A 27,885-nucleotide genomic window follows, 5' to 3' on the forward strand; every position below is an offset into this window, starting at 1 on the left:
GTGCCCAGCAAAAGTTGTGCCCAGGCTGTCCCTCTGCTGAAGATGTGCTGGGTGCTTCAGTTTGACCCAGACAAGGAGGCAGGAGACTGCTGATGGTCACTGCGGTGTAATATTTCAAAATAATTTTACTTTAAATTTTATTTGTATCTTAAAAATAAACATCAATATTTAAAATATCAGTAAACAAACCTGTGAAACCAAAGCAGTGAATATGAATTACATACAGAGCAGTGTACTAGGGAGTTGCTGTGAGCATCTTATAGTAACTTCAGTGCAAAGCTGAAACAGGTCCATGGCAAGAATAGCAGGGTGTTGCCCAGAACAAGTTTGGGGTGTATTTCCCAGCTTATAGCATGGCTCAGACCAGGTCCGTGTGGTGCAAAAGCGATGGCAGAGAGGAAGATGGGCCAAGGAACAGAAATGGGGGCTGGGGCACCGCTTTCCTTGTTTGCGAAGGATTCTGAGAGCAGAGCCTGCTTCACATGCAAAAGCCTTTTATTCTCCAGTCCTTTAGTGCTTATCTTGTGTGTTCCCACCTGGCTTGCTGCACAAACATGCACAGACACAAACGCATAGTTTTACGTACACATCCATCTTCACAGGCCCTAGGCTTTCTCTGAGCAATTTTGGCTCTTCTTTCCCATCTTTTTCCTGGAGCTATCCTCAGCCACTCTCTTCCCCCTTGAGAAGGAAAGTGGGCAGAAAGAGACTTATTCGTTGGCTCCAGTTGCCTTCACAGTAGGTAAGAGCTTAGAATGGGCAATGTTTACAAGGTAATTTCTGTCTCCCTCTGGAGGTGGTCCCTGCTCCCAATGTGGGGTATGGGCTGTGCCCGGTCTCGCACTCTGTGTGAATTCACGGCTGGTGGCCCCCCTTCTGTCAGCATGGTGACTGAAGACCCCAAGCGGCCAGAAGTTTTGCTCCTGTTGAGCAAAGCAGAACACTGACTATTTTGATGAACTGTGTTCTTTTGACTAAGCAATATAATTTCTTCGTTTGTGTGCACGTGTTAGGGAAAATTCAGATGTCAGCTGGGGAAGGAAAGGCCAGAAGAAAAGAGAGCAAGTATTTGAGTTTGGAAATGCTCCCAGTATACTTCTAAAGCAGTGTTAATCAGCTACCTTGTGTCCCTTCTGTCAACAAGTGGGGCTCGCCTGCTGAGCTTTGTCTTCCCTAGCTGGCACTGTGCAGCAGGGTTCAGGACCCAGCCAGGTTCCTGGCCCACAGAAGGGATGGAAACCAGGAGGAATTCAAGCAGGAAATCTGGTGAGATCTTGCACTTCTCTTCCCTGGCAAAAATGCTTGGTTTGGGCTCTTCCTTTTGGCTTTAGCTGGGAGGGTTTCATATTCGATCTCCCATTTAAAAACACTGAAACTTGCAAGTTTTTCATTCCTTTTGAGGGAAGAAAAGACAATAAAAGCATGTTCTGCCAGGTCTGGTGACAGATTTACTAACAGGGCTTGTAGCTGCCAGGGGCTGGAAGACACGCTGGCTTGCTTCAGAGGCGCTGTCAGGTGGAAGGGAGGGAAGTGCTGGATGCAGTCTCTGGTTCTGTGTCCTCTCCTGGCTGCCGAGCTGATGTTCATCCTCTCGCAGCCTTGCTTCCCTGCGCTGGCTCTGCTGCATTCCCTGAGCTGCTGGGAGCTTGCTGAGAGCAGAAACCATGCGGTGTTTCGGCTGGGTTTGTTTTCTGTTGTTTCAGTGACTTGCAGAGGGCTCTGTGCCTGGACGCTGGACTGATGGGGACCAGATGGGGACCTGGGTTTCCTACCCCAAGGTCACTTGATACTTGGCTCTCCTCGGTCACTTGATACTTGGCTCTCCTCTGTCACTTTGTTGAAGGAGGTGGCAGCGCAGGCTGCTCCCCTCAGCAGATGCAGGCGAGTGAGCCTGAGGGATGATGCCTGCTCTGTTGACAGAATAAAAACGTCTGCAGCCTCAGAGAGTGATACAGCACACAAAGGAGTGGCAGGAGGGGGACATAAATTACAGCCCAGCACTGACGGAGGCTGGCTTGGCACATGGCTGGACCCTGGCTGGATCTGAAGGTTGCTCTAATTCGGTTTCTTTGGGCTCCCAGGACTCTTGGTGCCTGTTGGTGATGTCCCCTGCTGCAGAGAGAGAAGACAGTCACTAAATGTCTCTAGAGACCCCTGCAATGACTCGGGGTCAGAGCGAGCCAAGTTGGTGCTCTGCTGGAGAGCACGGCTGAGGATATGCTGAGCCTGTGGCACCCAGTGACTCTGCTCTCCCCTTGATAACCACTTCCTTGGGGAGGTTTTCTCCCAAAAGGGACCACTGGGCTGCCTGTCCTCCATGCGGCCGAACCAGTGGCATGCTGCTACTTTTCTGGCCGTTGCATGGGACAGGGCAGGTGGCAATAAGCAGGGAGTGGGGGGCTCCACAGTACTCACGTGCGGCTGCATCTTTGTGCCGTTGAGGTGGGCGTACATGAGCGCAGCAATGTTGCTGTGGCCGGCCTCCAGTGCGATGGCGACAGCATTGTTGCCATCCTAGAAAGGGCAGAAGAGTGGTTGGGAAGAGGTTTGGCAGAATAGCGTGAGGTACCAGGGACCCCAAGCGTTTCTGGGCAGGAGTGGTGGAGGGCTTGTGCCTTCTGAGCACCCCTGCAGGGCTTACGCTGTCCACGATGGAGATGTTGCAGGTGGGCTGAGCCAGGAGCAGCTTCACTGTCTCCACGCGGCCGTGCTCGCAGGCACACATGAGCGCGGTCGAGCCTTCCTCGTCCTGCAGGTTCACATCGGCTCCGCAGGCGAGCAGGGCTTCCACCATCTCCTGCCGGCCGTGGCTGACGGCCAGCATGAGCGCTGTCTGGCCAGCCTGCAACACAAGGGACACTGCCAGGCTGCTCCTACCTACCCGTGATGGTGCCAGCCCCCAGCTGTGCCTCCCTCTTGTCCCACTGCCCTGGGGAGGCACTGCTGCTGTCCCTAGTGTCCACATGGGCTCTGAGCATCTTCTTGCCTGGAGACCAGGTGTGGGTGCAACTAGAGAGCCCTGATGCTGGCCAAAAGGAGTTCCTGACGAGGTGCCTTCCCCATGCACTAGTCCTTCCAGGGTTGGGAACCACAGTCCTGTCCTTGGGGTGGAGGCAGAGGATGAGCATGGCACTGGGAGCTGCTGGGGGGTCATGACACGGCGCCACTGAGCAGACCCCCTGGCCCACACCAACCTGGCTCGCCTTGGCATTGACGTTGCCCATGCTGAAGAGTCTCCTGACCACGTTCATGTCCTCCTCCTGCTCAACAGCCGCCAGCGCTGCCAGCATGAGGGCTGTGTAGCCAGCTTTGTTCTGGTGATCCACGTTACAGACCCCTGCGAGGAACCAGCAGAGTGGGGGAGTCAGGACGTCGCTCCCAGGCAGCAAGGCCTAATGGGTGCTGCATGCTGGGCATGTCATGGCCAGCAGGACACAGGAACAAGCTGCGCACCCTGCTCCCTCCCACCTGAGGATGCTCTGAGCTGGCCTGCAGCCCTGAAGGCCCAGACCTACTGCTGGGTCCCCCCTGCCAAACCTGGGCTACCAATGGGCCAAGGGAAGTTGCCCAAACTACCTGGGCTGGTGAAAAGTTCTGCTGGCAATTAGAGCAGAGCTGTTTGGGCCAGGGGCTGCCCCTGCCCTCCAGTGATGCCTTGCGCCCTCCTCTGACAACCCAGCTGCATCCCCCAGGCCCACAGGGCACCCTTACGGATTATTTTGCATAGGAAACTAGGGTTGTTTGAGCCCTGTTCATGTGCATGGTCTCCCATTTGTGAGTGTGTGCGTGGACACAGCATGGGGTGGGGGGGGGGGCTCTCCCTGCCCCTCCATGGCTGGCACCTTCCCCCATGCCTGGCCCAGCAGAGACACGGCCAAGGAGATGATGGCATCCCAGCAGGAGGGCGTTTCTCACAGGAAACCCGGGGATGGGGAGCTGAGAGGAGGCCTGGAGCAAGGTGAGGTCCTGGAGAGGGGGGGAGTGGCAGAGCCAGAGCCCACCGACCGGTGTCCAGCAGCAGCCGCACGATGTGGAAATTGGAGTGGGAGACGCTGTAGTGCAGGGCTGTGTTGCCGTTCCCGTCCGCCAGGTTGACCACGTGGGCCAGGAGGGCCGGCGAGACCTCAGCGAAGGCCAGGAGGTGGTTGGCAACGGCGTCCGGGACGGACGACTTCTGGCTGGACACGCGGAACCACTCCTGGAGCACCAGGCTGCTGCTGGCGAGCTGCGGATGGCGAGCGGGGCTGAGCCAGGAGACGTGGTCCCAGCCGCGGCTGAGCTTGGGCATGTCGCCACGTCCCCCCCCTCCCCGGCACCCTCCTGCCCGCGGCACCCGCGTTACCCTGATGGGCCCAGCCACCACCTCCAGCCCAGTGCCCGAGCAGCGCAGGCAGGGAGCAGAAATTGCATCCTTGGCTCCTGGGAGGGCAGGATGGGGGGGCAGGCAAAGGCAAGCAGGACCCCAAAACACAGCCCCTTGCTGAGCTGCCCCTATAGGATGCCCCTAGCTGAGTCCACATGGATTTTGGGGTGGCTGGAGGATGCTCAGCCCACAGAGCTGCCTCTCTGGCCGAGGGCTGTGCTTTCTGGTCTCTGGCTGGAGGCAGCCAGACTTGGACCTCTAGCTGGAGCAGAGAACAGGGCCGTGTTTGGGGAAGGGGCGCTTGGTCAGGCTTTGTTGCCAGTATTTGGGGACACCAAGCCCCAGCGGTGCCCTCCAGCGGGGAGCAGCCAGCCTGGGGCCCTGGGGAGCTGCCAGGACCCCCAGCACCGGCGGGACGAAGGGAGGACACACAAGTGCCAGTGGGGGCGAGTCATCCCACCCGCGGCACCCCAACTCACCACCTCTTTGCTCTTGGTGGCGCTGGGGTGGCCCAGGTGGCTCTTGACGATGAGGCAGGCCTCCCGCATCCTGGGGCTCAGCTCAAACCTGGGGGAGCGGACGAGAGGGGGCTCTGAGCGCGGTGCCAAGCCGCGTGCCCAGCGGGTGGCACAGCCCCGCTTCCACACGCCTCCAGATTGGGCTGCAGGGGCTGTCTCACCCCGCCGAAACAGCCCTGGCAAGGAGCAGCCTATGCTCCCTCCCGCCTCTGCGCCTCCAGCTCCACCTCCTCCATCCCCCCGCCCTGCGACCCTGCAGAGCAGCTGCTTCTGCAGCTCCGAGGTTTTTGGCTCCTCTCTCCAATTCGTACCAGCCGCATCGAGTTCCCTTCATCTCCCAACTGCGCAATGTCCCAGCCGGGGTTTGCATCCAGGCTGGCTTTCAGCCTCTGCAAACGCGCACCGGGCAGCAACGCTTCCCACCGGCCCAGGGTGGGAAGCCGCTCTGCTCTCCTGCGTTCACCTTCGGCAGGTCTGGGCAGAGCTGCCGGGAGCCTGGAGGAATCGGGGAGATGGATGGAGCCGCTCTCCTGCCCCTGCTAAGGCACTGGGAGGGCCTGGCCTGCAGAACTGAGCCTTATACGGACTTGCTTAGACAAGATTTGCCCATTTTTAGGCTGAATTTTTTTCTTTTGTTGAAAAATGCCACTGAAGTCTTTTTCCACATTATCTGCTCCAGAGAAAAGGCAGCTGGTGCCTTAGCCTCGTGTTTTCCTTAGGAGACCCAAAAAGCTGGAATGATTTTTCTTTTTTTTTTTTCCTGCTGAATGGTTTCTGCAGGAGGCGAATGTGTTTTTCCCATCAGCTGCACCGAAACGCGGCAGAGACTCCCCGAGGGGGCAGGGCTGGGGCCAGCCCCGGGCTTCAGGAAAGAGCAATAACCGCTGGTGGCCGAGCTCGCGGGGGGAGCCGGCGTCTTCCCCGGTGGCAGCCCCTCCCCGCACTTACTTCTCCTTCACCTCGGTGGGCTCCGGCACGGGCGCGCTGTCCTCCGGTGCGGCCCCCCGCTCCAGGCTGCCCGCGTTGCTCCCGCCTCCCTCGGCGTCCTCATCCGAGGTGTCCGTGTCCCCCTGCACGTCGCTGTCAGAGCTGTCGGCTGAAACCTTCTCAGAGGAGCTGTCTCCTTCCTCCTCCTCCTCCTCCTCCTCCTCCTCCTCCTCGCTGGACGTGCTCTCGTACCTGCGTGGGGGGAGAGGGGCAGCGGTCGGGAGCGCGTCGCCGCCGCGGCGCCCAGCCCGAGCCGCGGTCGCTCCGAGCCGCGCCGCCCTCGGCACGTACTCGCCGTTCAGCACCCCCACGAACTGCAGGCTCTTCTTGCTGCCCTCGGCCTCGCTCCTGGTGGCACCGTCCCGCTTCTTCATGATGGACTTCAGGGCTCCTGGGGGCACAGGGACGGGGCGGTCACGGCCGGGCGAGCTCAGCCCCCAGCGCAGCGGGCCACGGGGCGAAACGCAGCCGAGCTCTGCCCGCCCACCCACGAGCTGGCGCCGACTCGGCCGCAGTCGAGGCCCGGCACGCGAAGGACGTGGCCGGGTCTCTGAGTCCGGGCACGTGTCGTGACACGTGTAGGGGACACAGACACACACATAGACCCTGCCGTCCCCGTCCCCAGCGGGGCCACCCTCCTGTTGCCCTCTCCCTTCCCAGCCCGCGCCCCCCTCACCCTCGCAGGAACGCCCCAACCCGCTCCCCAGCTCGGTTCCCGACGGCCCCAGCAGACTCACCGGCCGCAGGGCTCGGGGCAGCTCTGCCGTCCTGCGCCAGGGACGCGTCTGGGCCCTCGCGCCCCGTCTCCGGCACTGCCGCCCCGGGGGCCGCGATGCCCAGGCACGCGCCCGCCTTCCTTTCCGGCGCCCCTTCTCCTCCCCGCAGCGCCGGCTCGGTGGCATCCTGGTTTTCGGGACCCCTCTGGCTGTGCTCGCTTTCGGCGTCGGCGGTGCCACGGTCCGGATTTTGTCGTGTCGCGGTGCCGCGAGCCGGGACCGCGGCCCCTAGGTCGGCCTGGGTGCCTTTCTCCGCACGTCCTGCCTCTGAATCGGGCCCGACCGCCACATCCCTCCCTTCGAGGCGACAGCTGACTGCGACACAGGCGGTCCGCGGCGAGCAGCTCACGCCTTGGTCCGCCATCTCCACGTGGTCACCCGCGGCCTGGCTCCGCGTCGGCACCGCCGCCTCCACGAGCGCTTCGGCCACCTGCGGCTTGGCCGTGACCTCCTTGTCCACGAGCCCCCGCGGCCGGCGGGCGCACACCTCCACCCGGAGCTCCTCCAGCTCCCGCGTGGCCTCCTGCAGGTGTCCCTCCATCAGGGCGATCACCTCCTTTTGGTGGCCGATAGTGTGCTGCAGCAGCTCCAGCTCCCTCTCCGCCTCGGTGGGAAGCCCCAGTGAGGACTCCAGCACCCACACTGCGGCGTCCCTGCTCTCCCGCTCCCCTCCGTCTGGTGGGGTGCAGCCCGGCCGCTGTGACTGGTAGTAGAAGACGGCGTCGCTCATGTCCCGGTCCTCACCCACGGCCACGGAGCGGCATGGCCTCTCGGCGGGCCTGGTGGGGCGAGCGGCCCGGCTGCTTTTTCCATTCCTCTCTGACACGGACAGCTTCTCTGTGAGCTTCCTCAGCTCCGCGATTTTACTCACTCGCGCCTTTGTTGGCTCTGCATCGCTCTCCAGCTCACCCCCACTGATTGCCCCGGCGCTGGGGGGCTGCGAGGGCAAGCGAAAAGCTTCGCCAGGTTCCACTGACAGCTTCTCCAGCAGCTTTGCCTTCTCCTGCTTCAGCTCGCAGATCTTCATCTCCAGGATGGGGATGGTCTTCACTTGCTCCTCCAGCTCCCTGAGCTGCCGGAGGGCGGCAGCCATCTGCTCCCGCACATGCTGCAGCTGCACAGCACTGAGCCCCGCGGCCGGCGTGCTGTGCCCCGAGGTGGAGGGACTCATCCTGGTGGAGCCCATGAGCGAGGGGCTCAGCACAGCCTGGCCTTCGCCATTCCCACCGGAGGGGCCCCAGGCAGGTGGCTGGCTCGGGGTGACCAGTGTGCCGCTGGGGCCAGCCGAGCTGCTGCTCCGGGAGGGACTGGGTGGACCGGGCGCGACGGCGTTCCTGCTTTCCAGCAAATGACCCTGCTCCTGCTCCAGCCTCCTGCTTGTCTCCAGCAAGGTCTTTTCCACCTGGGGGTTTCGCATGAGGCACTTGCGGGCAGGTGGCGGGAGCAGCCTTAGCGCTGGCGTCGGAGACACGGGGTGGGAGGCTTGTTTGCTCAGGGGCTCCTGTGTCTCCAGGGGCACCCGGCCATGTGGGGACAGCAGGAACGTGGTCCTCCCCTCCTCACTGGCCGTGGAGGTGAGGGACTCAGTGGACGTCCAGCCGCTGGCATGGCTGCTGGGGCTGCGCAGGGCACCGGGCTGCTGCCTGGCCCCTTTCGCCCTCCGAGGCAGCGGCACTTTCTTGAGAGTCTGGCCGCTTTCGATGTCATCGACGTATTTCAGAAAATCCAGGTCTAAGAGGAAGCCGTAGGGGGTTTCCACCGAATACGAGCTCTTCTCCCCATCGTCCTGGTCCCTGTATAAGAACGGGCCCCCGAGATCTGCAAGACAAGCAGGGAGAGGCTGGGAGGCTTAGGCAGTGACAGGAAGGCTCTCCAAATAGGTTATATGGGCGAGCTGGGATTTGCACCCCGTGGCCCACCCCTCTGATACGGCTGGAAGGTGGCATGAAGGATGGCTTTTTCCTGGCATCACAACAGCTTTGCACCCAGCTTCACGGTGGAGGTTTAACCAGGGTGCTCGGTGCAGTTGGGTGCTTCAAGGCACCCACTCTGCTGCAAGCAGCTTAGTGCTGGAGTGAGGACATGCCAGGAAACCTCCGTGTTTAGCTCATTGGGCCCTGACAGCTCAGCCCTGCTACTTTCCTAATGCTCCTTCTGCTGCCTCCTGCCTGGTGATGTCCCCGCCGTGTCCCCTGTGAGCAGCCGCCGGTCCCTTTACCTGGGAGGTTCTGGTTCAGGTGTGCAGGCTGGGCCATCTTCTCCCTGGGGACGCCAACGCCACCAACCAGGGCACCATCAACCTGAAACGACACAGGGTCCCAGTTCTGCAAAACCTTGTAAATCGGACCAGCACCAGCTGGTGAGCCCCATCTGACCAGCATGACCCGGGTGCCCAAACTGCAAGCCTAGGGAGCATCCCCATGGGACACGGGCTCGCCTCTCCCCAGCCATCAGCCAGGCACCGGGTGTCTCTCTGCCTCCATCTCAAGTCTGCGAGATTTGTCCCAGCTCCCAAAAGCCTCTGGTGCACCTGCTGCTGGGTGGCTCGAGCAGCGGGGCTCAGCGCGGAGAGCTCTGCTTGCCGGCCAGCTTCCTGGGCGGGTTAGCATCGAACTGTCTGTGAGGCTGAGGATTGTTTGTACATTTAAGGAACGTTTCGGAGTCTAGTCTGGGACGGCTGAGGCCGCCTGGGCTTCAGATCAGAGGAGGCGCTGCCAGCTCTGAGCGAGCAAAGTCATGAGTCAGAGCTCAGGAGAACGGGCTGAAATAACGAGGCTGTCGCGGGCGCCGAGCTCGCCGGGCGGCTGAGCCTTTACAGACACGATTCTCAGCAGAGAAATCTGCTTTGGAAAAGAAAACAAGAGCTCTTGCAAAGCCACGTCATCGTAGGTGGGTCCCAGCCCATGCGAGGTCCATCCTTGCTGCTGGGGGCCGGGGGCTGAGCGCAGCCGCAGCCAGGGCACCCCTGCGGCGCTGAGACCCGGCCCTGCCTCAGCTGCTGCTCACCCCTGGGGGCCTCTCGGCACCCGGCTCCACCGCGGCGGCTGGTGGGATGCAGGGAGGGACCTGGCTGCTTCTGGCTGACGGCTCACATCTGGGTGGCGTTGCAGGTGGGCAAGGGGCCAGGGGATGAGCCGGTTTGGTTCCCTTCCAGATACAGCCCGGGGGTTGCCTGAGTCTTTCTGCTTTTGCAAAAGCCCAGTACAGCTTGTCTCAGGCTTAAGCAACTCCCTCCCCAGCTGTGAAGTTTCCCAAGTGCAGGATCCGGGCTGACTCCTGCTAGTTTTGTCCAAAACGCCTCAGATAGCTGCAACGCTGCTCCCACCCTGCATGCATTCGCCCCAGGTACTGGGACACCCCAGCTCTGCAGAGACAACTGGCTCCTGTCCCTGGGACAGAGCTCCCAGCTCTCCTCCCGATAGGACAACCTTGGGGACAACCCAAATTCCCGGGCAGCCTTGAAAAAGCCGCTGTTCCCCTGCTCCTTCACAGCCCTGCCTGGTTTCCGCAGCACAGTGCAGAGCCTGGCTTATCCCCTCCAAGTCTGCCGGCACTTGGCAGCTCTCGGTTATCTGCGGTGAGGGGCTCTCGGCACGGCCACTGCTCCCTCCATCACCTCTAAAATTAGCTTGCTGCAGCCAGAGCACTTCCATAGTAGGTGCAGAGCAAGGATAACCTCTGCTGGCTGATAACACGGGGTAAGGCACGGCAGGGAGAAAAAGAAATGCAAAGAAATGCTCAAAATAGAGCGATAAAGCAGCAAGCTCAGAGCCAGCTCGGCTCGCCCCAGGCTGCGTGCTGGGTATTTTGGGCTGCGAGAGGCCCTTCGCTCCAGCCAAGAGACCCCAGCCCCTAGAAAGCAGGCAGGGCTGGAAGAAACGTCCAGGCTGCTCGTGGGGGTAGCTCGAGACCCTGATTTAAGGGGGAAGAAGAGGCTAAATGGCACCTTCTGGCTGCTACTGGGTCCCCACTGCCCACCTGTATCCCTGCTCCCTCTCGGGCAGAAGGACATCACCGAACGGCTCTGTAGGTGACACACACAAGGGCTTGTCCTGGCAGAGGCCCCTGGTGAGGAAGATGGGGGCCTTGCAGCAGGGCTTTGCTGGGCAAAGCAGGGACGGACAACATTTCTAGCCACACAAGTGTGGTTTTTCCCAGGAGCCAGGCACGGACTGGCAGAGCAAGGACAGCCAGCAGGATACTCCTGTCCTCCCTCTGGCATCTGGACGCACATAAGAGCCTGGCATTTAGCATAAGGCGGCGGACCCCACAAGCATTTCACGGCACGATGAAGGGCATTCAGAAGGGGAAAAGGTGCAAACTATTGACTGCGATAAAACCAAGCAGACTTGCAGGAACAAACCTGCAAGCCCAACAAAACGAGGGAGGAAAAGAAACGCCAGCGCGGGACGCGGTCCAAGGGGTGACCTCACCGCCGGCGGAGGCCAGCAGATGCAATTGTTCAGCTCAGACCTGCTGGAACATCTGTCTGCATCTGGGGGCCGGGGCGCCGGGGCTGCAGGAACAATGCTCTTCGGCCTTCTGGGAAAGCACCAAAAACAAAGAGAGCCCTGAGTTGGGAATCGGGCTGTTCCCAGCGAACCCTAGGCCCAGCGGCTCCTGATAAGCCCCTTTCCAGACAACGCCTTATCCGATATGAGCGCCGGCGAGTGGCTCCGCCAGGCCCGGCAGAGGAGGACGCTGGCCCTCCAGCCTCTTCCCAGAGCTGCCCCAGGTGGGGAATGCCGGCACCAAGTGAGATCCTGCTCGGCTCTCGACTGCTGTGCGAGGAGACGTGGCCAGCCGGGATGCCCCCTCCCAGCACCAGCTCCCTGACTGGAGCCAGGTCCCGGGTAGATCCTGGGTGCCAGGATCAACCCTGCCACATTTCCTCGGGGAAAGCATTTCCCTTGATGAAACCAATGCTGCAGGCAGTCGACACTCCCTGCCTGCAGCATCCAAACAGCTCCCCTTTTCCATCCCTTCTTTGCAGGGAGACCCTCAGCCCTGCTTTATTCCTCCTCTTTGCTTGAATTCCTGCTTTGGCTGACAATTTGCAGAGAGGCCCATCCAGGCTCTGGGGAGCTGTACGTTTTCATGCCACGTCCAAAGAGCAATTGCTCCCATGCCACATTTCTCGGGCCTGCTGGCACTGGGAAGCTGCTCGCTGCCCACACACTGGGTCAAGCTGTGAGCTGCAGCGATTCTGCCCAGCAGCGTCACGTGCGTGCGCCGGCTCGCTCCCTCCACAAGCGCTTACGTGTATCAGCAGCTCACAAAAGCTTTGTCTAGTCCAGATGCCTCTTGTGCTGCCAAACTGGCGAGGGGCAGCAGTGTCCGGCTGCATCGCGCTCTGCACTCGCACGTCCTCCCTGCCCACGCGGGCGCAGGCAGGGTGCTGGAGCCGGTGAGCCGGTGCCTCAGCTCTGCCCATCTTGCAGCCCCAGGAAACGCAGAGGTGTCAGCAGGCTCCGACGCGGCCGATGCATCGTGCAAGCAGTCCTCGGCACCTCTTGCCGCCGCAGCACACAAACGCCAGGAGATGCCTAACCAATTTGGCACATGGCTGCACCAGCTCCTCCGGGTCGGTATCGAATACGCCTTGGACTCTGTACAGACACCGTCTCATGCCAGGGTTGCGATGGTATCACCTTTAATCAGGGCTCTCCTGCCTTGGGCACCAAGCGCCAGGAGGTATCTCCTGGTGTCCTGCCTTTGGCGGGTGAGCTCAGGGCGGCTGCTGTGCGGGACGCTGCCTGAGCGGGGCTGCTCACTGGCGCAGCAGTCACCCCCCGTTGTGTCTGCTCAAACCAGCCCACGCTGATGGCACAGCAGATTTTTTTCCTCCCAGCTGCATTTGCAATCAGTCCCCTTGGTTGTGAGCCCTATAATTACACGGTTAATAACAGGTATTGATAAAGCAGCAACCTGCCATTTCCTCCTGGAGTCGCTTCTGTTCACAGCCTTGTTTCCAGGATATGTTTGCCAGGAGCTGCCAGGAGGGGAGGATCGTAGCCTTAACAGAGGTGAGTGTTCACTTGCTACGTCGATCCCTTTCCAGGCAGCAAACTTCACCCAAGCGCTGTCTTCTCCAAGAGCTTCAGCGCAGCCCCCAGCTCCCTGATAGCTGACAATTACCCTTAAGGGTGGGCCGGGGGATAAGGGTGCTGAGCCCTCCGTGGCACCATGCTCCCCTGATCCTGGGCTCCGGCTGCACGGGCAGCGCTCGCAGACAGCACCGCCTTCATGGATGAAGCGTGCCAGGTTCAGCTGGAGGTGGTCCCCATCCCCCAGGGTGTGTGGGCCACATTTGCCCCAGCAGGGCTGGCATCAATCTGAAGGTGGAGGTCATGTCTTGGACATCTTGCTTTTGCACATCACTTTGACAAAGTAAGATGGGTCTGGGGTCCAACCCGGCCCCTGGAAAGGCACCAATGCCGTGCTGCTAGGGCAGGCAGCAGCTTGCTATGCTCTCATAGCAAGGCCTCCTCCTCTCAGAGCAGCGGTCACTGCAAACAGCATCCCATGAGCATCAGCAACTTTTGTGCACACCTTCGCCCTCCTGCATGCTGCGGATGCTCTCGGGGAGCCCCTGGGAACCTGGGGTGGATCTACGGGCTGCGGGCGGTGCAGTGACAGTGCCAATGCAGGAACCCTTGGGGCAGCAGGCGAAGCTGGTCCCTCTGCCCCACTGCACACAGGCAGCATCGGAGCTGCTGAGCGCAGCTGTAGCAGGCAAAGCATTTGGCACTGGGCTATTTTCAGCGCTGTCAGGAAGAGACCATCGGACAAACCACGCTGCATGCGTCGGCGGAGGCTGCTATCGGCTGAAGACCAGCTCAGTGAGCAAGTCAGGCATAGCATAAGGGGGACAGAAAAGCTCAGGACCCTCAAGGCCCCCAGAAAAGCAACTCAAACACAACCCTAAGGGAAGCTGGGACTCAACGCTGCCTGGAGAAGGGTGCAGGGACCCACAGGATCAGGGCTCTGCCCAAACTGCAGAGGAACACCTGGCTCCATCCCCAATTCTTCCTCTGCCAGCGATGCCCCATGGGATGACCACGTGGGGCAGGAAGGGACACGGTATTATTAGCTCTGGGCACGAGGCCGTCTCTCTCCCTGCTGCCAGGGACCAAGTTCAGGAGTTCAAGCCAGGCAGCGACAGCGTGTTTTTGAGTGATCACTCTGTAAACAAACCAATCCTGCAAGTGGAGGTGGCAGCTGGCGAGGAAGCAGGGCTTCGTCACAATTTACACCCCGCGGCCATGAGGATCAGCTCCGTTTTCCTGCCAGGCACCCAGCACGGCAGACTCACCGCAGCTGTCTGGTTCGGGCCACGGGCATTCGCCCAGCTCATCCACCCCATGCACTCCCTGGCCTCTCTCCGGCTGCCAGCAAATCCTGCACATCTTCTTGTACTTTCCCCCTTCCACAGATCTCAAGCTCTCAATCACACCCAGGCAGGCTCTGCTTGCTGTTAGGTGCAAGTCTGTCCAAGTGAAACAGCCCTGCATTCATATTTGGAAAACAAGAGAGGATGCATGGAGTTGCCTAGCAGAGGAAATGCTGCAGTGGCTCCCCCATCACATTGGTCCAGTTCAGGGAAGACACGCTGTCCCTGACCTAGGACTTGGTGCACACAACTATCCTGGATGCTGCTGCCTGCTTTTAGCATTTCTAGGCTAATTTTGCACAGAGCCAAGTGCTACACCCTGTTCTCAGCCGCATCCCCCGCATCCAAGTGGGCGGCAGTCCAGACCTTCCCCAGCCCTGGTGGATATTTGTGTGGTCAGTGAGCCTGTTGCTCACTCCAGGGAGGAAGAGCTGGGGTTTGGGGCCGCTGCCAGGCCAGGCCCTTGTCCGGAGCTGGACAAGGCTTGGGCCAGGGACCCAGGTGATCTAGCCACTGACCCCAGGGTAGAGCTTTCTGCCAGGTGAGACTAAAGCATCCCTTCTCCAAATTCCTCTGAAAAGGCAAACCAGAGTGAGCTGGTGAGCACATCTCTGCAGCTGCTTTCCCCGTGAATGGCTCCAGCGGGCCCAGCAGCATCGTGCCACCCGTGAAGTCCCAGGAGCCTCCTCTGCCACTGCGCTGGCTCTCTACTACTGCTGCGGGGCTGAACTCACCATCCTTCGCAGGCATCAGGGTGTGCAGGCACCCGAGCCGACAAAGCACCCACGGGGCATTTTGGTCTTCCTGGCCCCACTGCAGTCGCGTGCTCAGCAGCTCCCTGCCTCTCCCTGCTTTCTAATACCACTGTTTTAATGAGTGACTCCGTGTGAATTGCTCAGCCGGTCGTGGGAGCAGCGCCTAGGGCGCTATCCACGGGGCAAGTCTCTCCCAGGAAGGGATGCTGCGGGTTTTCACTGTTCCCAGCCCTCAGCAGCCAGTTGCAGCTGGGAGGACTCCAGCCCCACCACCGCCAGCCCCGATGCAAAGGCAGGAGGGGCTGAGTCAAAGTGGGGAGGGAGCAGATGCCCCCACAGGTGATGGGGGGGAGCCCTGAGCCGGATCCTGGGGCTCTCCCATTCCTCTACCAACCCATCTGCAGTCAGATCCCTAGAGACTGAGACCTGCACCGAGCTGCCCTCTGTGCCCTGCCGTTTCCGTGCTGCCAGCTTCACAGCCCGCGAGGGAGCTGCTCGCCGGGCACAAGCTGCACTGAAAGGGTCTGCACACCTCCCGCCTCCTCTAACCCGGCCTGTTCTGGGAAACGGCTGACTTCCTTCTCCGCACACGGCAGCACTCCTTCCTCCAGGTAATTAAACAGCGCCCGGGGCCAGGATAAACTTCCCGCTGGGCTTCACACACACTGTAAATCAAACAGGAGGAAGAGGGACGGCAACAGGAACAGCCACGTGGCTCCGTCGCTCATCAGGATGAGTGGGGCTGCTTCCTCCGGGGAAGCAGCGCGGCAGCTCCCTTCCGCTGGGGGACCGGGTATTGTCCTGCCTGGGGCCAGGCCAGGAAAAACCACTGCGCTCCGTCCCCAGCTTCCCGCAGAGCTGCCGCTTTCAAACAGCCCTGCTGGGAGCTGCGCCAGGCCTGGCCGAGGTGCTGGGAAAGGGCCTCCTGTTGCAAGGGAGGTGCTGAGACCCGGGCATGCTGGCGATTGCAGCTAGATCTGCCCCAGGGAACCCTTCTCGCAGGTCTCCTCCCCATGGGGAGGTCCCCGAGGCTTTCCCTGAGGCTTTCCCCTGCTTCGAAGGCTGCTATGGGTGCGAGTTTCAAAAGTAGCAAGTGCTGCTTGGATGTAGCCTTCCAGGCTGCTTCTGCATGGACCAGCCATCGAAATGGGAATCAAATCCACAAAAGCTCATAGTGAAGGTGCTTTTTCTTCCAGTGTTGCACTTGCTTTCTGTTGGAGGTTCCCTCTCACATATGGCTGAGATGACGCTCAATCATGCTCTAAAAGAGCTCCAGCCTCAGAGCAAGGCACATCTTCTCTCTGGACCACTGCAAGCTGTTGCTCAAGCCAAGCAGTCCATCCTGCGTTTCCCAACGTCTGCTCCTTGCACAACCCCTGGCAGTCGCCTGCGAGCTCTTCCCGGCTCCCTTCGACTGGGCCGCGCTGCGGAGGAGCTGCTGAGGACCCTGCTCTCCCCTCTGCTCTGATGACCTGGAGACATGCTGCTCCTCTCTCCTTCCCCCTCATCCTGCCAATTCAGCCGACCGCAGGGCAGGGTCCACCAGCCCCAGCAGCTTTGCTCAGCTATCGCCAGCCATATGCCCATCTCCAAACTAGGGAAGATCCTCACTTGGTTCTCCTGTATCTTTGAGCTGTTTATTTTTGGTCTGAAGGGATGGGATGGTCCAGAGCAGTAGCCTCGGCTTTGACTCAGCTATGAAACCAAGCAAAAATGCTCTGTCCATCAGCTGTGCAAGACGCGAAATGCCACGCCGGCTGCACGCTGCCCTGCGGACAGCCCCACTGGGCCAGCAGCCCCGAAACAGCCAGAGCCCCACTCCCATAAACGCTTCCAGCCTGAGTCACGTTCCCGATCCATGCACAATGTCAGGAAACGGCCGGACGCCAGCACTCAGGAATGCACAGGTGGCCCAAGGGGCTGGCCGGGGTGGCGTGGATGGGAGCGGGACCAGCACAGCAGGTATGGGGGGCAGAATCCCTTCAGCCTTGGGCTGTTCTTGGCAGCCACAGGTGAGATCTGGTGTGCCCTATGAGCACAGATTTGATTTGCAGCACGAATCCCCTGCATACACACGGCCTGGTGGGCACCTGCCCCGGTCGCCCCTGGCAGTGGGAGATGCTCGGTGGCTCGCTGGCAGCGCGGGGTGGCAGATATCCAGGAAATAGAGGCGGATGCGAGAGGCAAGTTGGACACCTGAGCTGCAGAGTCCGGCCAGGCCAGGCATTAGAGGCCTGCAGGCTCTCAGCGATGAGCAAACTGCCCCTGCAAGGGGCAGGTTGGGACAAGAGGAGAGCGCTGGCTGGAGAAGGAGGCCCACATGGTTATTTGCACAGCTGCAGAAATGAGCCGCGTCGAGTGCTCACAAAGCCCTTTCCTTCCTCCTTCCCCCGTCTCCCAGCTTTCTCATCAGGTCCCAAGTCCCTGCCAGCCTCCCTCGATTCCTGAGGCCTCGCTGCGCCGGATGTGCCCAGCGAGGCAGCGTCAGTGAGAGGGTTAAGTCCCTGCACCTGCGGCCCCGCCACGGCCACCGCCTGCCAAGGTTCGGCTGCACAAAGCCAGCCTTGTCCTCGGCTGGCTGCAATCACGGCGACACTCGTTCAAAGGGAAACCTCTCTCCAGCTCGGCTTAAATCCCGATGGGGAAGACCATGTCGGCTGCTTTGCTGGAAGGGACTGACCGCCTGCAGCCTCAGTGGCCCCACTGGCGCTCCTCTGAGAGCTTGCGTGCCACCGATGCCCCGGGCGCTTGGCATTGCCCCACGTGCCCTGGCCGGACATCAGGCTAAGAGTCAGCTGGGCACCTCGCTCTGCACCCCAGGGAGGAGACATGGGTGCACAGGGACTTCCTGGAGGCTCCAGCAGGACCAGCCACCATGGTGGGGCTCGTGTCAGCACAGGTCCTCAAGGCAGGTGAACTCAGGACAATGAGTTCAGAAAGCACTCAGCTTCCTTCTGAAAAATTCAAGTGTCATTTCTAGCCCTTGCATTTACACATAAAAGCTGGATGGTACAAGCAGGAGAAATGCAGCTGGAGAAGCCCATAAATTGGAAGATGAGGATGTGCAAGGGCCAGATCATGATTCTGTAGGCAACAATGAGGTCATGCTTCACTGTGGGGCCACTTTTCTAGTTCATCCTCTTGCTGTGCATTTGTACAGATGCTAACACACACAACTTTGGGCCCAAAGTGGAGCCACCCAGCTCAAGCACAATAAAAAAAGCAAATCCGATAAGTGGCATACTGGAAACCTTCAATGCAAGGAGTGAGGCAGACAGCCGAGGACCTCAGAACATGGTCAGGTTGTGGCTGGCTGTACATACACACCTGCATCAAAGTCACAAGTTAAACTTCACTCGCACAGACGAGGAAGCAGCTGGCAGCTACAAGGCCTTAGGTCTGTCCATACAGAAACTGAACCTGCTCCTGGAAAGAAGCCACAGCTCAGGTACCGTCAGATGGGCTGGAGAGCAAGACCATGGGATTTGGGAAGCTCCCGATCTGCATTCCTCCAGCAAGGGATTACACAGAAACTCTGCCAGGAAGGGAATAGAATGAGGGGCTCTCCCATGCCCCAGGGCATGAGACCAAGCCCTACTCTTGCTGCCCAACAGCTCAATATCGGAGGCAGTGAGATCCCCCGACAGGGCCTCCCAGCCTCAGGGTCCAAGGGGCGATTCCTCCTCTGGGTCTGAGAGGAAGGAACATATTTGTAAAGACCTCTGGTTGGATTTGCTCCCGTTTGCCAGTCAGGCTGAGGACATGGGGTGGGGTGAGAGCTTCTTCTAAAGCTTTGGATTCCTTTGTGCTGTGTTTCTTTAGCGATCAGCACAAATGGAAAGCACAGTTGCTCCCTGGCTCCAGCTCAGCCTCTCCCCGGGATGCGCCTTGGTCTAGCCAGAGTTGCTTAAAGACCATGGATGGAGTGGGGTGACTGCCTGGGGCTGGACACGCTGACGGATCTCACCAATTATCCTCCTAAGCCAAAATATTGAGGTCATCAGGAATGTGAGAGGAACAGAGTACAGAGCAGCCCTGGCCAGTGCAACTTGATTTATCTTTGAAAGGCACGTTTCCCTTGAAGCTGCGCACAGGCGATAAGCTCTAAAGCCCAGTGCTGAGGCTGTTCCAAAGTTAAAGGGAAACCACTGAGCAAGCAGACGACTTCCTCTCCAGTGAGCGGCCAAGGAGCTGCCAAAGACCTGCTGGGATTTGGGCTCCTCGCATGAGAGTTGCAGCAGCCCCGAGCAGGACAGATAGCTCCTGCACGTGCCTGGCTTTCATGTGCGCCCAGCGCCTGCAATCCCAGGTGAAAGCCAGGGGAGCCAGAGGCCATGGGCACTGCAGGGCAGGCCGGGAGGTTTCCAGTGCACCTCATGCCTCCATGCTGGTGTTCCCGGCTGCCAGGCCTGGCACTGCCGGTTTCCCTCCTCGGCTCTCCTCCGCACCTCTGCCCTGACCCTTCGGCAGGAGCGTACAGGATCACCAGGTCTGCCCCACCACCTGCCCGCCTGTAGCTGTGCTCCACAATGTCCCCTATGCCCCACATGCCACCTCGGCCACCCAGGCCATGCCGTCCGGGCAGGGGCTGCTGGGCTCTCCCACCCGCCGCCTTCACGGAGGAGCCTGGTTCAGCATGGGGTGGGCCTGCACTGACGCAGCCAGGGCCCGGCCGGAGGGAAGGGGAAAAGCTTCAATGTTCTCAACAGCCTAATCTGAGGGTTGGGCTGTTATTTATGGAGTTGCTGTTGTCATCGCCTCCCCAGTCGGTGGGGAAGCAGCGAGGGCTGCTCGGGCTCTGCAGAAGTACTGCTCCAAAGCGTGTTGGACCTCGCTGAGCTCACGGAACACCTGGACAACAGGCGCAAGGGCCAAACGCCGATGTACTCGCATGGGGGTCAGCTCCGTTCCCCAGTCACATCTATAGCCCTATGCACGGCTCTGCTAGGAAACAACATCCACCACTTGTCCTGAACCTATTCAGCAGCTGGCCACCAGTACTTCTCACCGACACCTCCCCAGGTCCTTCAGGGCTGGTGACAACATGTGGGGTTTGCAACAAGCCCTGGCAGCCTAAGATACCTCCTGCGGCAGGGAGGGAGCAGAGGTGCTCCTCAGTGACGTGCTTAAACTTACACTCAAGCCAAACAGGCGTGGTACGGGTGCGCTGGGTGCTGGCGCACAGCGCTGGGCACAGTCGCGAAGCAGGATCCCCGCACGCATGCATGGCTGTGCACCCGCTGCAGAGCCCTGGCCTGCCTTGGTCTTGCCGCCTGCCCCGTCAGGGAGCACCCTGAGACCCACAGCACCCTGGGGTGCCCCGCAGCGCCCTGCAAGCCCCAGTAGGTCGCGGGAGGTTTGCTGCCCAGCCCGGGAGACCCCGCCGGGGGCTGCCGCCGCCAGCCGGCGTGCACGGCCCGGCCCGGCCCCGGCAGACCGGAGCCGCCGCTCGCGGTGTCAACCCGGTGTCGGGCGCAGAGCCCCGTTCCTGCTTTCGCTGCGGCAGTAAAAGAGCTCGCCCCCGCTGCCGCGATGAGGCGGGGGATGCCCCGGTGCCGGCCCAAGCCCGGCCGCGGTCCCAGCGCGGCCCGGGGCTGCGGCAGCGGGGCCGGCTCCGTGCTGCCGCCGCCCCGCTCGCTCCCGATGCCGCTGCCGGGCCCGGTCCCTCCGCGCCGCTCCCCGCCGGGCCCCGCGGGGGCGGAGGGTGCCCGGTCCCGTCCCGTCCCGTCCCGGGCCCCCGCCGCCTCACCTTGCCGGGTCCGACGTCTCGGCTCCAGCCGCGGGCCCGGCGGCTCTGGGCTGCACCGCGGCGCCGGGCAGCGCTGCCGCCGCAGCCCCGGCCGAGGGCGGGCGGCGGCGGGGCCGGGGCGGGGCGGCGGCGGGCGGCGGGCGGCGATCGCCCCCGGGCCCCATCCGGCGCCGGCGCCGGCCTCTCCCGCCGCCGCTGCCAGCGCCGCCCCCGGCCCGCTCGCCCGGGGCGCCCCGCTCACCCCGGGAAGGGCGGGGGGCTGCTCCCGTGCCCTCGGAGGAGCATGAGTCTCTTGTCCCGGTGACCCCAGGAAGGGGGTGTCCCCTCGCCCAGCCACCTTAGGGGAGGGTGTGTCTCTTGGCCCCAAAATGGTGGGGGGTCCCCTGCCATGGTCACCCTGAGGGAGGGGGGATCACCTGCCCTGGTCACCTAGGGGATGGAGGTATCCCTTGTCCCAGTGTCCCCAGGAAGGGGGTGTCCCCTACCCCACTCGGCCCAGAGTTGGGGTGTCCCTTGCCCTGGTCTCCCACACCCGCTGCTGGTCCAGGCCCTGAGGGTAGCCCCGCTCCAGCTCTCTAGCCCGCTGTCTTCTCCTCCAGCACAGCCCTGCTCCCCCTGGCCTGCCCGGCCCCCTCCAGCTTTGCACGCCGGCCTGCCCTCCTCCCGCCCGTGCCTGGGAGCCCTGTGCCATTTGCCCTGGCTGGGCTTCCTGGGCCTGGCCTCGCTCTTTTTTTGGCAGTCCCCCTCGTCCCAGCAGCAGGCTGTTTGTCTCCATTTCTTGCCAGCTTTCTTCCCCGCCTGCTTTTTGTGATGGTTCATGCGCTGAGATCTGGGCCGTCCTCCATCCCACAGAGACCCTTGGCAGTTGAACACCTTAAAACTATCTCCAGCTTTCTCTATGCTGGCCTGGAGCTCCTCCTCACTAACTGATACGATCAGAGATTGCTCTTTTAATGCTGAAACTCTTAGCAATGATTTTGGCGGTTTTTTTTTTGTTTTGTTTTTTGTTTTTTAGCTTCAGCTGAATCAATCCACAATTGTTGAACCCCAGAGTATTTTCTATGGCCAGTGCTCCTGTAACGCAGAGCCCTAGCGGAGCAGTGCTGCATGGTCCCTCTGCCAGCCTCTGCTCTGCAACCGCTACTCACAGGAAGAGCAGAAGAAATGAGATGTCTTTCCAGCAGGTCCCTTCCCATCCTGGCAGTCAGCTCCGGGACTTCCTGAGAAAGGGTTTGCATCTGGACACTAATACCTTAATCACAGAATCACAGAATGGTTTAGGTTGGAAGGGACCTCTGGAGATCATCTCGTCCAACCTCCCTGCTCAAGCAGGGTCACCTAGAGCATATTGCCCAGGATCACATCCAGACGGCTTTTGAATATCTCCAGGGAAGGAGACTCCACCACCTCTCTGGGCAACCTGTTCCAATGCTCTGTCACCCTCACAGTGAAGAAGTTTTTTCTCAGGTTCAGATGGAAGCCCTAATGGATCTACCTCCACTGACTTACATAGTCCCCCTTCAAGCCATTTACGTATTTGGCCTCTGAGACATCCTGTGCTAATGAACTTCATGATTTCATGCCCTCATTCTTTACCCAAAGCAAGTTTAAAATAGCACAGCTCTTGTTGATTCAGTGACTGCCTGGCAAAGAAAGCTTTTGGATCCTCCACAAGCGTGCTGCTTTTGTTCCCCGAGCTATATCTGGAAAGGTAAAGTCTGTCGTAATGTGTAGGTCCCAGTGTTGCCTGCTTCCCAGTAACGTTACAGAGCTCTCTCCCCGTGTCCCAGCCCACGGGGCAGTCCAGAGCAGGCTGCCCGTTCTGCAAAAGGCCCATTCCTGAGTCCCTCATTCCTGATGTTGGACATCTGACAAGAATTTCACCCATCGCTAAACATTTCTTGTTTCCTCCTTGTGAATGTAAAAAAAAAAAAAAACCCATAAAATAAAAGTCTGAAAAACGAGCTTGGAAAAGCAGAGTCTGCGCAAAGGGTTCAGCTCACCTTACCCATGCAACCTGATGCCACCCTGGCAATTTATAGGGTGCTAACAAAGGGTATTAAAAAAAAAAAAAAGTAAAATGGTGCTAAGGCCTCAAACATCCCATGCCCCCAGAGGAAGTAAGGACCTTGGGCTGCTGGGGTGAAGAACTGTGGTAGCTCAAAGACATTTCTGATTCCAGGTTGAAACTCAAGAGCAGCCTTTGAACAAGCAGCACTCAGATGTTCCTTGCACAGAGCAGACTCCCCTCTTGCTGTGAGCTCCTGGCTTTATAATCTGCTGACCAAGAACAGTTAAACCCACGGGATCATCCTTATTTCTAATACTCGTGGTTTTCTGAAGAAATGCTGCAGAGCTCCAACATGAAGACCCAGACAGAGAAGTCATAAGGGCTGCTCAAAGTTTTAACACCACATAAATCGCAAATGCTTCTAGGAGGCAGCATGGAGAAAAGCACTTCATAAGTCTCAGATATTGGACTAAGGAGGGGCTGTTTGACTTGCTATTTCCCTGCCAGCATGATGGCTTTCCTGAGGGACACCAGTACTGGTACGAGCTGTGGTCCCGCCTGCATGGGACAGCAGGCACTGACAGCTGCAGCCCAACCCGCACTTGGAGGCAAATTGCATTACCTGATGTTTTTCCTGCTGCTCCTTTGCACATGCTGTGAGTTAGTAAAGGTAGATTCACCCTTCCCGTTGTTGGTACCTCAGGGAGCTCGGCTCTGCTCCAGCTTGTGTGCTGGATTTGCAAGTGAAAAGATAAGGAATGTGGCTCACCACAGCCTGGGGCCAAGGGCCTCTGTTTTCAGCATCTGTCTCTGTCACCCTGCATGGACTTGCGATCAGGGCTGGCCAGATTTTCATTGCTGGTGGAGGGGCAGTTTTGCCAAAAGTGCTGGGGGTTTTTGAGCCTGAATGTTGTACTTTCATGGCACTGAGGCAGGGCCCTGGCACTGCTGTCCCCACAGCCCCAGACTTTGCACTGGTCACGAAACCAGCATGTCTGTGGCAGCTTTCACTTAGTGAGAGCAGCCATCTAAACAAGTAGCTTCAGGATGTGATGAGTTTTTGGTTCATCAGAAACATTAAAAGTTTTTTTTTGGTCTGGAAGATGGTCTCAGAAAATGACTTTTCTCATGAATCCTTTGCTCTGTGCTAGCCTTGACTGACGCATTCTGCATATGCCTCAGTTTTCCCATCAGGATAGTAGCAACATTCCCAGTCCCTGAGGGAGGTCGGAGGGGGAGTGTGTGCATGCGTATGAGTGTGATCCCTGTGACGTGTGCCAGCATGGCAGGGTGTTTGTTTGTAGGGTGCACAAGCGTGGCGACTTGTCCATATAAGCATGTGGTTCAGAGGCAGGAAGGGGTGGCCAGACCCTGTCTGGATGTGCCATGTGGGACCTGAACCCCAGTCCTCCATCAGGCATGAAGTGCAGTGTGCTGGCCTTAGGCCCATCCTTCCTGAAAGCTGGGAGGCAGGAGAATCTCAGGGATCCCCGCAGGGGTTGCCTCAGTGTCTCCTGAAAGAAGGTTTGGCTGCGAAACAGAGCTGGTCCGTGGAGCACTGGTAGCTGGAAATCAAACCAGCAGAACAGCCTGCTGACACATCCCTCAGTGTGCACAGAAACCAAGGGGGGATACGTGTCAGAGAAAACATATAAAGCTTGGCCAGGCTTTCACCTGACTGTGAGCGAACTTTTGCTCTAATCCTGCCTGGTTCAGGTGGCTCTTCAGGAGAGAGCCTGAGAAATGCTGCTCGAGCTGCTAGTAGTTAGTGGGGAAGGGCTGTAGCTCCGTGTGCTGCAGCGCGAGCCTCGCTGCCCACTGTGGCTGTGCAAGACTTGATCTGCTCTCCAGGCAGTCGGCTCGCAAACCCTTGGGCGTCTCAGTCTGCTCCACTGGCACCAGGATCCTGAACCCCTGGACATCTCCGTCTGCTCTGTGGGTAGTGGGTTCCTGAAGCCCTGGGTCTCCCTGCCAGAGCTCATGCTAGAGATGGCCCATGGAGCATCCCAGGGGAGCCGAGTGCACCTGGAAGAGCAGCCAGTTGGGTTGGTTTGAGCCGTTTCCCAGCAGGCAGAGTTAATCTCTGCTTGCTTGAGCCCTTGGTCCCGGCTCCATTACCCCTGTCCTGCTCCACAGCCTTGGCACCCCAAACGGGCCAGCCTGGCGGTGCATGGTGTGGGATCCACAGGCACACCTGGAGGGGAAAGGCAGGCCCGGGCGCTTGTTCTGACGTGGTTCCCGTAGGAAAGCGGTGTATACATCTCCACAGTGGATAAATAAACTAGCCCAGCAGACTTCCTTTGCCAGCGGGCTTGGCGGTCCCCGCTGAGCTGGGCAAGGACCAGCCCGCTGCAGGATGTCCTTGTTTTCTGCTGGCAGGTTTGGGAGGGGGCAGGAAGCTGGTTTCCTCTGTTGGCCCCTCTGTTTGGATCCTTCTTCTCTGGCACGTTCCAGCAGCAGCAGAACAAAACAAACAACCTGAGAGTGGAGCAGGAGCAGCTTCTCTTGACTGCCCGACCTCCGCAGTAGTGTGCACCCATCCCAAGGTCCTCCTGTCACCCCCATATGTTACCCATCACCCCTCCATGCCAGCCCGTGCACCCTGAGCTGCTTATGTGGCCACAGCTTTGACCTTTCCAGCTCAGCATGGCTGCAACGTGGAGTGGAGAGCAGGGCTGCATTGCCGTAAGTATTGGGATGAGCCAGGTTATGGCTTGGGTCTGCATGATCTGGAGATCCTCCTGTCTGATCCCTGAGGACAGCGGCTGCTCACTGCAGTTCAGAGGTCTCCAAACTCCCATGGCTGCACCCATCTCACATCCCCTTCATAGTCCCATCCCTTCTCCCACTCTGCCTTCCCCCTTGGCCCCATCCCCTCTGCTGTGGTTGCGTTTGCAGGCTTGGCCTCGCTGCATCCCGGACCCCAGGTGGGGGTCAGCCACCATCTCTGGACCACAGCAAGTGTCCCTGGTCCTGGAGGTACAGCTGGGCTGGGAGGGGAGCTGGGGATGAGGGGATGGTGCTGCCTGAGGAAGCTGTCCCCATCTCCCAAGTGCAGGGCAGCCTTGTCCTGGCTCCTGTGTGGGGGCTCTCACGGTGGGGTGCAGGGCAAGTGGGGCCAGCAGGACCTGGGGAAGAGGTTGGTTGTGCGAGGGGTTGCTGGATGCTCACCCCAGGCTTGAACCCGAGTGGGCTGGCGGGGAAGGAGTTGAGGGCTGAGGCTGAAGTCATACCCCAACAGTGGGAGAGCCACCCCAGCTGGGGGCTGCAGACCCTGCTCCATCAGCCGCCTTGCGCCATCTCACACCACCTTCACTCCCAGAGGACACCCCAGCCGCACACCCCCAAGTCTGTGAGATTTAGGGCTGTGCTGTGGCGCCTCTGTCGAGTACAGAGTACCTGTAATGCCACCCATTCCCTGGGGACCTCCTGCTCCGTGTCACCACCTCCTATGTCCCCCTGAGGAGCATGCCTCTGTAACCCTGCGTGTCCTCTCCTCCCCAGGGTGGCCCTACAAGACCAGCCCTTGCCCAGTTGCAGGGTGCCCTTGTCCCTCCATCCCCTCTCGTCAGTCCCCTCTGATCTAGCCGGCTGCAGGTGACATTTCCTGCCCGTGCGGCACGTTGGGTGCAAGCTTTTATCTCAGTCAGTATTGAGCACGCTTGGCACGGCACCTAACCAGCCCTCTGCAAACGGGGAAGGCTGGGGCGGCTTTTTTTGTGGCTGTGTTTCCAGTTCAGCCTTATCAAGGCTGTTGTGTGCTTTCCATGGTGGGGATTTACTTTGGCCGGACTCCAGCCCTGCCAGCAGCACCGGTGGGCCTGCCCCGCCGGCCGGCAGCTTCCTGCTGTTACGAGGCTATAAACGCTCCCCAACAGTCCGTGGATCTGTGACTTCCCAGGCATTAGCCTGTGGCTGTGATTAGCCTCGGTGCTCTGTCTAGTTGTTGCTGCTGAATTACACGTGGCCAGAGACGTATCCAAACCAGTTGGGCTTACTGGTCTGTGCAAGCACCCAGTTCATGCTGTGCATGCAGGAGTCACAGCCTGGGCAACCCCTGCCTTGAAATGCTCTGAGACTGGCTTAAACTCAGCACTACTTAAAAATGTATGGCTTGCTTTGCTCTTGGAGCCGTTAGGCCATACTTCCATGGCTGCTGCAGCCAGCAGGGTGCAAAAGGTGGTTTTAAAATGAACCCTCATACTGATTCTCCCCAAATCACATCACTGCAGGAGGGGGGATTTAGGAACAACACCTGCTATTGTGGATGCACAGTGTGGCCTTGGAGTCGGCCACATCAGTGCTCTGTCTCCTGGCTTTCCCACCAGCCTTCTGCAACAAACCCTTGTGTCCCCAGCCTGGGGACGAAGGCCTTGCTTGTCCCCGTGCGCCACACTGGGTTCCCTGGCTCGGCAGGACCCGTGGCAGGACAGGCTCCGGGCTGCCATCCCGTCCTGATCAGGTCAGTCTGTTCTGCAGGTAGGAAATGCTTTTTTGAAAGAGCAGCAAGCCCAGCACAGCTCGGAGATTGCCTTCTCCAGCCTTGCAGTGTGACTCTTGCCTGAGCGACTGCGCAGGCGTGCGGGTAGCACCCCTGAGCAGAATTGGGATGGGTGTGCACTGGGGGGCAAACCAGCTCTGAATTACCTTCTTCTGGACCTCTCTGGCCTTTAGCATCCAGCCAAGATGCCAGCTAAAAGTCCTTAAGGCAAAAAGGACAAGAGCCCTTAAGACAAAGGGCATCCTTCCCGGGGGATGCCCTTCTGCTCTGCCACAGTCACCAGCAAACAAATCTCTAAATCTGTCCATTGACAGAATGGGAGCGTTATTTCCAGCCCTCCATCATCCTCTTGTCCCATCTCTGCTTCCCCATCGGACTCCCCCGCATATCACCCTCTGTAGCTGAGAAGAGACTTGGGGCTTACGGCATCCAACTTGCTTTTGACATTTTGAACAAAGATGAAAAAGGCCGTGTGTCTCGGCACACAGAGCACCCTTCTCTGCACGGCGCCCCAGGAGCAGGCAGGTCCTCGGCTGCTGGGGATCTGGCTACAGGGTCAGGGAGACGCAGTGGGAACTTCCCTGCGGGAGCTGCATAGATCTCCTATTGAAACCCAGCAGAAAGCCTTTCTGTGCGGCTGCCTGGAAATGGCACATCTGTTCCCAGCACACAATCGTGCTATTGAGTCCGCAGCGGCAGCACAGGGCCAACAATATGGTGTTTCCCACTCCTTCCCCTCTGTAGGCTGTTTTGGAGCTGCGGGCACCTCTCCAGAGCCTGAGTCCTCATCCCAGGAACGTTTTGGTCGTTGCTTTCTGTTCTCTAATCTCAG

General features: G+C 59.6%; 1 protein-coding gene across 2 annotated transcripts; it reads right to left on the reverse strand.

Moving 5' to 3' along the window:
- Positions 1 to 112: 112 nt before the first annotated feature.
- On the reverse strand, positions 113 to 20,636 carry KANK3 (KN motif and ankyrin repeat domains 3). Of its 2 annotated transcripts, none has more exons than XM_068920303.1 (11): positions 20,542 to 20,636; positions 8,863 to 8,944; positions 6,606 to 8,462; positions 6,160 to 6,259; positions 5,830 to 6,060; positions 4,843 to 4,930; positions 4,006 to 4,225; positions 3,195 to 3,337; positions 2,642 to 2,842; positions 2,416 to 2,514; positions 113 to 2,109 (listed from the first exon to the last, which is right to left on the reverse strand). In XM_068920303.1, the coding sequence occupies exons 2-11, from the start codon at positions 8,897 to 8,899 to the stop codon at positions 2,056 to 2,058; spliced, it is 3,030 nt and encodes a 1,009-aa protein (XP_068776404.1). In that variant the 5' UTR covers positions 8,900 to 8,944; positions 20,542 to 20,636; the 3' UTR covers positions 113 to 2,055. The 2 variants fall into 2 exon arrangements, with proteins under 2 accessions (XP_068776404.1, XP_068776406.1); XM_068920305.1 differs by having other exon boundaries at positions 113 to 2,112; positions 20,542 to 20,629.
- Positions 20,637 to 27,885: the final 7,249 nt, after the last annotated feature.

The sequence above is a fragment of the Struthio camelus genome, chromosome 26 (genome assembly GCF_040807025.1).
Source record: "Struthio camelus isolate bStrCam1 chromosome 26, bStrCam1.hap1, whole genome shotgun sequence".
NCBI lineage: Eukaryota > Metazoa > Chordata > Aves > Struthioniformes > Struthionidae > Struthio > Struthio camelus.